The 10492-nt window shown below is 45.2% G+C and overlaps 1 protein-coding gene across 2 annotated transcripts in view; it reads right to left on the reverse strand.

The window, feature by feature from the left end:
- Positions 1–1423: 1423 nt before the first annotated feature.
- Positions 1424–10492, reverse strand: part of homer1b (homer scaffold protein 1b) — a 13802-nt gene continuing 4733 nt past the window's right edge. Inside the window, exons 4-8 of one of the 2 annotated variants that reach the window (XM_071899725.2) lie at positions 8490–8647; positions 2927–3083; positions 2439–2549; positions 1738–1818; positions 1424–1615 (exon numbers count right to left, since the gene is read on the reverse strand). In XM_071899725.2, the coding sequence (XP_071755826.2) occupies positions 1424–1615; positions 1738–1818; positions 2439–2549; positions 2927–3083; positions 8490–8647 (699 nt within the window). Of the gene's footprint in view, positions 1616–1737; positions 1819–2438; positions 2550–2926; positions 3084–8486; positions 8648–10492 lie in introns of both variants that reach the window. The other variant, XM_071899724.2, reaches the window with a different exon arrangement.

The raw sequence follows: 10492 nt of genomic DNA on the forward strand, positions 1-10492 counted from the left end.
TGAGTGTGGAGATTCACTAACTCTTAGATGACACTCTAAGCCCTTCACTGCACTACTTTGACCAGACAGGGCTGCCACACAGGTTCGCGGTCAACAGCAGTACACTTTCTGTTGGACAGGGGATCAGCTGAGTTGCATTTGACCTATCTGTATGAGTCCGCTGAGTAGAGTACCTGATAGTTAGACAGAGGCGTCGTCCAGAACCTGTCTGGTATTGCTCAGTGTGCGTGTGTGTGTAGGCCGCCGCGTCCGAAAACAGGGTCTTTCTGTCACAGCACAAACACACACATATTATGTACAAACATGTGTCCGCTTTAGGCGCGCTTTCGAAGGGCGCACGTTACGTCTGAAAGGTCGGGCCTGGTTCAGTAACACACACCACACTGAGTTTGGCAGGAAGACAGGTCAGTTGTCGGTGATGGTGGAAGCAGTTTGGATACAGGAATTCTCATGTCTAACCTAAACGCCTACGCCCTCTAAATTTTTGGGTGGCATGAACAATGCCTCTGGAAGATTCAATACTCATCTATCATATAGGGTTTTAAATAGATTGTGGATATACAGTAGTCAGTGACGTCCACTTGAGAAGTAATCAATTTATTGTAAACCGAACTCCATTTCCCAGCAGCCCCGTGTGTCCGGGCTGGGGTGTAGCAGTGATGTCACTCCAGGCCAATAGGTGTCACTGACTGGTTGGTTGAGAGCCATTCTTTAATTCTTTGTTTCCGATGACACTCTGCTGGCAGCCCAAGCGCATACATGGGACTCTGTTTCCACGGAGTCTATATTCAGCATTTCACTGTACAGTAAGTCACTTTGGATCAAAGCATCTGCTAGTTAGAGGACAGTATTTTGGGGGGATTTGGCAGCTTTGGCGCAGTTCTCTGAGTCTTAACAGCAATTATTTCCGTATGACTTTCGACATCCCCTTGGGGGGCAGTTTGGAGAGGAAGGAGAGGGGCGTGTGACTGTGCCAGTCTGCTCGCAGTGACGCAGCTCTCCCTGTCAAACAGCAGGTGGCACTGAGGCACAGTTCTCAAGTTAAGTGGGCGGGCGGGTGGGGTGGGGGGGCAGTCGCAGTGTGAAATCACAATCCAACCCCCAACAAACACAGGCAGGCATCTCTAGTATTGGAAAGATCAATGAGGCCAAGGTTACACCCGCACCAGCCTATCAACAGGCAAGATGAGGTAATCCCTGCGCTGCCTGGGGAGGGTGGGAGCTGGATGCCTGCGAGTCAGCATGTAGGGTTAGCTGCCCTCGTTGAGCAGGACCAGTATCGGGGGCAGTGTGCTGTATCTCAGTATCTGTGTTGGGGGTGTGGGAGTAGGATGGGGCAGGGAGGGGAGGGGAGGGGAGGGGAGGGCGGCGGGTGGGCAGATTATCATATGGCTCCGTCTGTGAGGTTGCGGCAGCTCGGTCTCTAGCTGGCCTCCTCTATGAGCCGGGCCAGCGTGTCTCTCAGCTCCGTCAGCTCAAAGATCTTCCCGTCCAGCAGCTCCAGCAGCGTCCGCAGGCTCTTCCTGAAGTTCTCCTGCTCCTCCTGGTTCTCCTCCAGCCGCTGCTCGGCCCCCGACAGCTGCTCCTCCAGCACCCGGCCGCGCAGCTCCGTCTCCTGGAGGAAGAGCGACAGTGTTGTTTGTATTTTCAATGTCATTAGGAGGGAAATAATAAATTGGGGGAGGGGAAACACTCAATGGCAATCTCTCTGTTCCTCTACACTGTTTCTCAACTCGCCTCAAGTTTCTGGGTTAGGGTGTCTTTCTGCTCCATCAGGTCATTCATGTTTTCCAATTCTTCTTTCATTTTTTCCATTTCCTGGAGGATATAAAAACAGATTAAAAGGTGGAAATCATATAACCATAAGCAGAATGTGAATGGGTGCTGTGAGTGCCTGGCACCCATAGCCAACAATCTAGAGAATCCCTTGGAATTAAATTACTCATAACATAAATACACATATTATGAACAATCATCGACTAATTCACTCTTGATGAAATGAATTTGTAGGGTTGGTGCAATATGGCAGATTTGATATGTGATAGTGATGCACTTACATTAATTACATAATGTGAAATGGTTAATAAACACACCAAATTTCATCTAAATGCTCATGTTGTTGTTTTGACAGCTCACTGGGAATCAGTGCTGCATTTTCTGTAGCATAACAGTTGTGAATTGTAACTGTAATTTGAGTATGATGAGTCATTTTTGCCGTTTTTAGACCTATAACATGTTTGGTAGACAGAGATCACAATTATAACTTGCACCCATATACATGAAAGGCAAGCTCAGCCCCTTTATATAAAATTAATAAAGGGTGTTATTATATGAATGTGGACAATTATATTTCAAGGCAAGGCCCTCCCCTAAGTCACACACACACACACACACACACACACACACACACACACACACACAGACACACACACACACACCTCCTCTTTGTCCCTTAGTGTATTCTCCAGTTCCTCTATGGTTTGGTTGAGCTCGGTCTTCTGGGATTTGATCACCGGGGTTTGGTTGCTCTGGCACTCGAGCTCCGTCACCTGCAGGCACATGATGGACAAGATGGAAACATATGAACTTGATCTCACCCTTTCATTTGTTCCCAGATTACTTCTTGCTTACCTGGACTCTCCCTCGTCCCAGCACTCATTTCTCCTCTGTCTTTTTTTCCTTTCCCCCATCCATACACCTTCACTCCTCCCTTACTGCCTTCCTTCCTCCGCTCCAAACTATCTCTCCTTTTCAATTTGATTTGATTTATTTGCTAAAAACGTATTTTATAAAATGTTGAACTAACAGCATTGTGCAAGATAGATAGATAGATAGATAGATAGACAGATAGATAGATAGATAGATAGATAGATAGATAGATAGATAGATAGATAGATCCCTGTGCCTCCCTCCCTCCCTCCCTCACCCGTTTGTGTAGTCTCTCGGCCTCCTCCTGGTAGGCAGCCAGTTGTTGTTTCCACTGTTTGACGTTGGCTGTGGACTCCAGCAGAGCTGCTGTTAGCTTGGCATTGTTCCCCTTTAGTGCCTCCAGCTCTGCCTCCCAGTGTTTCGTCATGGTGGGGCTGCAGGACGCAGGGACGTACATACTGTTAGTTTACCACAACAGTATCCACAAGAGATGAGAGAAACTAACATTTCCATGGTTATGGATGCACACGATGTATCTGACAATGGAAAAATCTGCAATGCAAAGTTGGGGCTCTGATGGTTTATGAACAGTCCGCACACTGCAAGGCTCCGTTAAATTCTTTTAATGCACCAGAGAAGCAATGTTTCGAGCGCAGTGGCTCTTCATCAGACATAAAGATGGTTTATGTTTTACAGGAAAGTAGAACACAGTCTGTGCTTCTGACCTCAAGCTCCTAAATGAAACCCCTGGCCTGACCACACAGTATCAGAATCATCCATCCATCCACCCATCGGCCCGTCTCTGTCCCAGTGTGGGAGGCTGACAGGGCTGCAGCGGGCACTCAGGCCAAAGGGTTGTAATCTGAGATTATATCCTCAGACTGGCTGGAGCCTAATCTGGTCCAGCTACTCACAGAGGAAAGACGAGATGAGAGACGAGGGAGACGGGCGAGTGAGAGCGATTGGATTTTGCGGTAGAGAGGCGTGGGTGAGAGGAAAAGAGGGGACAGCAGTGGGAGAAATATTTGCATACAGGCAGTGTAGGGGATAGTGCAAAGTTGGAAGCATAATATTAGATATGGATAACCTTTTGGACTCAAACATTCGGAGGGGAAAGTACTCAGAGATGCTTCTGGTGTGCATCCCGCCACTCAGATGTGAACACTGCAGGCTTTCAGTTGAGATTTACATAATGCCCACTCGCCCTGTCTCTCACACAATAGCTGCACAGCTGATTTGGAGGGGGAAATGCATGAGAGACCTAAACGTTGTCGAGTACCGACATCGAGTCAAGTACCTTTGAAAAGGAGCTCCTACTCCCACATACTTTGCAGTAATTCCTCACAGCAATAGAAGCACATACACACAGATAAATATATATATAAACACACAGAAAGAAGCTTAGCTCGCTCAGAGTGGTGAGGGTCTTTGTATGACCCATAACAATGTTGTTTTCGGTTTTGTTCCACCCCCTCACTGAAACACAAAAACACACACACACATATACACACTCACTCACTCACACAGCAGTACTCCACTATGCCATAACACCCACTCTGTAAAGCATAAAAGAGAGAAAGCCCAGATCTAATTCACTCAGTACTCCCACGGCGCCTTCAGCTCTTACACAACAGCCACCCCCTCTGAGAGTGCAAGTGTGTCTGCATGCGTGACGCATAGGAGGGAGACGACACTTCATCCTACACATGCACACACTAACTGACACACAACCACAACCACAACCACAACCACACACACGCAGAGATGCTGTCACCAAGGCACGCAGCCCCGCCAATGTATAAACCACACAGAGCAGCCACAGAGACCAGGAGAGCAGGCGAGACGTCAAGATGCGAAGATGGAGAGAGACGCGCAAGGCAAAGGAGAGCGATGGAGTGAGAAGCAGAGGAGAGAAAAGAGTGAGAGATGTTTGACGTTGGGTTTCATCGACACTAAATGAGCCTGGCCGAGAGGTTTCAGAGCGCAGCTGAGCTCAAGTCTGCAGAGGACAGAAGAGCTGAAAATCTCCGACACACATGGAGGGAAGGGTGAGTTAGCTGCTGCTTTATCACTGAACTATTGATACAGATCAATGTGATTATTTACACATTCTGAATTTGTGTGTTATGGAGCCATGGATTACACACATTTTGATATTTCTTTGTTGGTGACTGCTATATAATTTTGTTATAATTCCACCTATGAAAATGCAGGAACCAACTGTGTGGTCAAATAGCTATTATTTCACTTGTGACACTGTTATTTTCTTTATTTACACTTTGTCATTTTCTTTGTTTGCACTTTATTTTGGAATGAAATTAATTTGTAATTTTTCCATTGTAATTTTTTGCTTCATGTATGTGAGAATCACAAATTCTAAAATTGTGTATCTGGTGCAGTTAACTAGATTAATGTTACTGAGTTTATTTTTCTCTGTCTCTCTCATCTATCTGAACCATCGCCAGCCCACAGAACAAGAATGAGTAATGAGAGAAAGTACGGGACCAGGCTTTGTGGGGTGTGGAGTTTCAAGGAACAAGATTTTCTATTTTTTTTTGCTTAAATTCTGAATGTTATTTGTGGTTTGAAGAAAAATCTGTATACACAATGCACTGTACATGCCAATAGATTGTAACTCCTGAATAAAAAAGCAACATTACTCTTTGTGTTTTACTACTTTCCAATACCGAGCTTAATTCCCTTTCCAGAGTCAATAAACTACCAAACACAAAAGCTAAACTTGTGAGGCGCTGAGGGTTTTGTGTCCTGCCCGCTGTGTGTTGACGGAGAGACTCTGGCAGGTAAGTTCTTCCTCCTCACAGAACCTCTCCACAAGCGGGGAGCCAAAGCAGTTGCCATGGCAGCACCAGAGGAGCGGAGGAGCTTGTGGCACCCTGACGTATGACATCGGCACCGTCTCCGCTCGCACAAGCCTACTGCAAACCCACCCAAAGGTGCCTGCATCCTCTACTATGCGACACCATTCACTTATGCCTACTGGAGGACACCTACACCCTTCATTACACAAAACCGTTCACCTAAGCCCAAGGCGGTCCCACCGAGAGATGTCGACATCTTCCAATATATAGACAATCATTCACACAAGCCATCTGCAGACCCACTGAAAGACGCCTACGGCCTCCAATATGTAAAGCCTCGTGACATCAGCACAACACATCAGCTGTCTCTCATCCCCCTCTCTCTCTCTTCCTCTGCCCTCTGCACCCACACACACTTGCCTACACAGCCCTGCTGAGTAGGAGTATGCGGTATCTACAGTATGTTATGGAGATAAATCAGCATCTAATTCCAGACATGGAAAAACAACAAACTGAGACCAACACCGAGGTCCAGTAAACAAGTGCAAAAGAACACCTGTGTGTGTGCAGGTGTGTGTGTGTGCATGTCTTTGTACTTCACACAAAAGTATAGAACTAAACACATTCAAAATACACTGCATCCATTTTTATTTTATTCTTTTTGATTTGAGGGTTTTTCAAATAAACCGTAGGCTACACCGTTACACAACATCTCAGAATCTATTTCTGATGCTACAGCGATCAGTTCACTTGCTGCACTCTGAGGCACACGGGGGGCCGGGGCTGACGGAGCTAGTGTGAAAGGTGTGGGTGTGATGCTCTAACTGGCACAGCCCAGACATCAAATTAAATAAAGTCACATGAAGCCTGAATCGTGTGTGTGTGTGTGTGTGTGTGTGTGTGTGTGACAGGGAGAGAAAGGGAGGGAGAGAAAGAGAGAAAGAGAGAAAAAGAGAAGAGGAGAGAGGGTTGTGTAGGAGAATACATGGGTAGTCTACGTCCTTTGCGTCTGCACCCTTTGCGTATGCCTTTGAGAAATGTGAGACTGAGGTGCGCTTGTAGCGGCCACGTGTTTGCCAGCGAGAGTCGACCCCTTCTCCCACGCATGCAGCATTAATAGACACATCAGCAGCAGCGAGGCTGCAGCAGGCAGTGGGTGTCCTCGCTACATCCAGCTCTCACTGCAAAGATCTGTTGAGCCTTCAAAGAGTTCATGATGTGGCGGTGGGGATTTCTAAGCATTTGCACTTGAGCTTATCACGGCTTTATAGACTTTAGCATGTTAATAAAAAGGTTTCTGTTGAAGTGTCAAAAAAGATGTTACTGCTCTCAGAACACCAGTAGTTAAGCAAAAAAAAAAAGAATGATAATACATTAAGGAATTGATTGATACCTTTAATTAATAAGAATCGCAGGCAGAGTAATCATTATATGAGCGGCACAAGGTTACAGAGATTATGCAAGTTAAAAGAGCCTGTTGTTTACAATAAACTACAGGTTACAGTAGAAAACAGGAACATTTCCTCATCTCAGAAAAAAATAGTTCAATCACTCTGTCAAAGTCTGTAACTCAAATGACTGTCCGTGCATTCCTATTTCATTTTATTATTGTATATAAGTGTGTGTGTGTGTGTGTGTGTGTGTGTGTGTGTGTGTGGGTCTGCAGTTGGTGCATGTTTAGGTGTCAGTGACTCATGCACAGCCTCTTTATACATTGCACCTCCATCTCTCTCTGCCCAGTTCTCATTCTCATTCTCTCTCTCTCTCTCTCTTTCTCTCTCTCTGTGTCTGTCTTGCTCTTTCTCAATCTGCCTCCCACTACCCCCAGTATGTTATATAAGTGTTACATAAACGCTTTATCGACACCTTTTGGTGATGAACCTCACAGCCACACCTCTTCAGGAGGCCATTATACAGAGCAGAAATATTTACATGCCACTTTCACCTCCTCATTTTGCAGAGTCTATATGAATCAGTATTCAAAATCACAAGGAATATAAATGATCATTGTCAATATTCAATCTGCGAGCAGGAATGTATACAACAGTAACGGTGCATGCATAGAGGTGACATTGTCACCTGTCATAATGCAGCAAACAACATAAAAATTCATGACCAAGCAAGCTTACATAAACAATGGTTAAAATGTGTCTTTAAAAAGCCATTATTGCACTGCAGTAGGCAAAAGTATCACCATAAATATAAGTGACCGTCCTCATTAAGCATGCTCAGATTGAATAAAATAAATCACTTAAATGCTTCCGCATTCCTGAGAAACACTTAATGTTTTGACTTCCATCTCTTTGCTGGTCCACATGAAGTGTGATTGCATGAGTAAGAATGTCACTGATATGAGTATGACTCCAATATCATCAAGAAAAAAGTCCTGTAAATTCATTGCACTTGGCGATCAGAGTGATTCTGACTCTCACTCCTCATCATGTGCTGAAGGAACCGTGTTTGTTAGCAGTTAGTAAGCAGGCAGTGCATCGGGTTTTGTAAGGACAACCCTCCCTGTTGCTGACCTGTAACCAGGCTATTATTGTGGACAAGCTTGTGCCTGAAAATCTGAGTAGAGAGTAACGATGGCGCGGTAGTCAGGACATGTAATGACATCCCTATCAGAAAGAGCAGACCCGACAAGTCTTATACTGCTCCCTAGAGAGGAAAAATACAAGAAAGGCGGGTAAATAGGAAGAGTACTACCACGCTGATATGGAGACAAAAATATATATATATGTAGGTTCATGTAAACAAAGAGAAGGAGAGAAAGAGAAAGAGACGTGTGTGCTTTTGTGCTTCAGACAAATAGAAAACCAGAACAACACATCATGATTAAACAGGAGACAGCATAACAGATGCACAGATGCACAGCTAACTGCATTTAGCCTTCATCTCACTATTGTGTGATCACTGTGAAATATGACCTCTACAGTGAGAGGATACGGCCTGATTCCAAGGTCTGTACTGCAATCAACATGACAGTGCGGGACAATGAAGACGTTACTATGTGGGAACTACCTGTGTGCGAAGGCCAGTGCGTTCTGCGAAGGCTCCGGACGGCTGTCTGAGTTGGGAGTCGTCACGGTGTCGCAGATTTCATCCGTGCCGTTGATGTTCTCCATGGTGGGCGGAGTCACTGGGGTCAAAGGTGACGAGAGCTCACCTCCTGGAGACTCCTGCACATGAAACACAGTGTTGTTCAGCGGTTACTGGACTTGAAATCAGTCAATCAGTCATCAATTAGTCAGTCATCTAATCAATCAAGATCTTTTTCTTTTTTTTTAGATTATTTTTAAGGCATTTGTGCTTTCATCACACCACAGTGTAGAGTGACAGGAAAGATTGGAGAGAGAGAGAGAGAGCGAGAGAGAGAGGGAGAGAGAGGGAGAGAGGGAGAAGGAGAGGGAGAGGGAGAGGGAGAGAGAGAGAGAGAGAGGAAGGGAATGACATGAGATAAAGGCCATGAGCCAGATTTTAATCAAATACATTGCAGGTACATCACATGCAAATGAAGCCAAGGCATCAGGACGCCCCAACCAACCAGTGAAATTAATTTTGTACCACTGATTACTCAACAGTGCATGATGGTGTTTTTGTCATTAGATTAGGAAAACGACAGGAAAATTACAAAAAGCAAAACAAAGAAATAATTTGTGACATTTTCATATAAATACATTTCTGTTTTGATACTTTCTGTTGCTGTTACATTGCTGCATTTTCTGTTCTAAACAGCCGGTATCAAGTAAGTCTTTCAAGGGAAAATTCCTCTGCCGCACAGGAAGTGATGGGTTTTATGTTACTGGAAGCAGCAGCAGCAGTTTGGAATAAACAGAAGAAGAACTGACTAGTTGGCACAAGTAGCGATATCTAACATGGCTGAACAGACAAAGAAAAGGCCGGAAACTACAGAAACTCAAACTTCATCAAGAGAAAATCCATGGAAAAAGACGTCACAGTAACAGCCACACTATTGACAACTAATCTCAGGAATGACCGCTTATCACCAAAGATGTCAACAAAGTAAAAAAACAAGAATCTTGCGGATTACCACTTTAAGTAAAGTTGCTGAGCAGTTGGACATATGAAATCCTTTCTTATGAAATTCAAGAAGTTGAATCATACAAGAAAAGCAAGAAAAATGAAGACAAAGAGGGACAGTCGTTGAGAGAGCATGAGGTAGAGAGACGGGGGCGGAGGGGGCGGAGGGGGGCGGGTGGTAACTTTCTCTCGCACTGATAATCTCTTGGTGCGGGTGCTAAAAAAAGGGCGTCTTAGTGAGCAGTTCTGCATGCCTATAGGCCATTAAATAGCTTACTATAGCACTGGGAAATTACAGAATTACAGATTAACGCTTATCTTTATATCCCATACAACCATAGAAATTATACGAGAGACAAATCATTTAGCTGCTGCGCGTACATAAAACAGAGCTATTAAGACTTAGGGCTTGGGCACAATACAGTACCACAATGACACTGCCTGTACATCCCTAATGGACAGGAGGGAAGTGAGAGATAAGACGGAGATTATGGCTGGCGTTACATTCTGCTCTCCACAGTCATTAATATACCATTTAATATCTGTTCACCATGCGGTTCCCTTGGGGTCTGGTCTATTGGGACCAGCATATAGCATTTAGCCGCGTGGGCTGTTTTCTCATCTTGTTTTAGTGGAATAATTCCCCTTTAATGTGTTCCAGTCGATTCTGAGGAGAGAAAGGACGCGATCTAGAGGTGAGAAAGGAAGCCAGTGGGTGTGGAGGGGTGAAATCCGAACTTCCTACAGTGAAACAGAGCAGAGCAGAGAAGCGCCACTAGAGCACTGTGGGACTGTAGCAGGAGGGCCGCAGTGTTTCCAGTTACAGTATAATGTGGCAATCCCTCGAGTCTCGCCACTAGAGCGGTGATAGTCAGCGCACATGCAGCTTTCAACCCTTGGTGAGTGCGAGGCTGTCCACTTGGCTCCATAAAAAAAAAACCCAACCCCCCAATGGGAAGCGCCAAGGCAAGGTACTGTAGCAT

This window comes from Centroberyx gerrardi, chromosome 8 (genome assembly GCF_048128805.1).
Source record: "Centroberyx gerrardi isolate f3 chromosome 8, fCenGer3.hap1.cur.20231027, whole genome shotgun sequence".
Lineage (NCBI taxonomy): Eukaryota > Metazoa > Chordata > Actinopteri > Beryciformes > Berycidae > Centroberyx > Centroberyx gerrardi.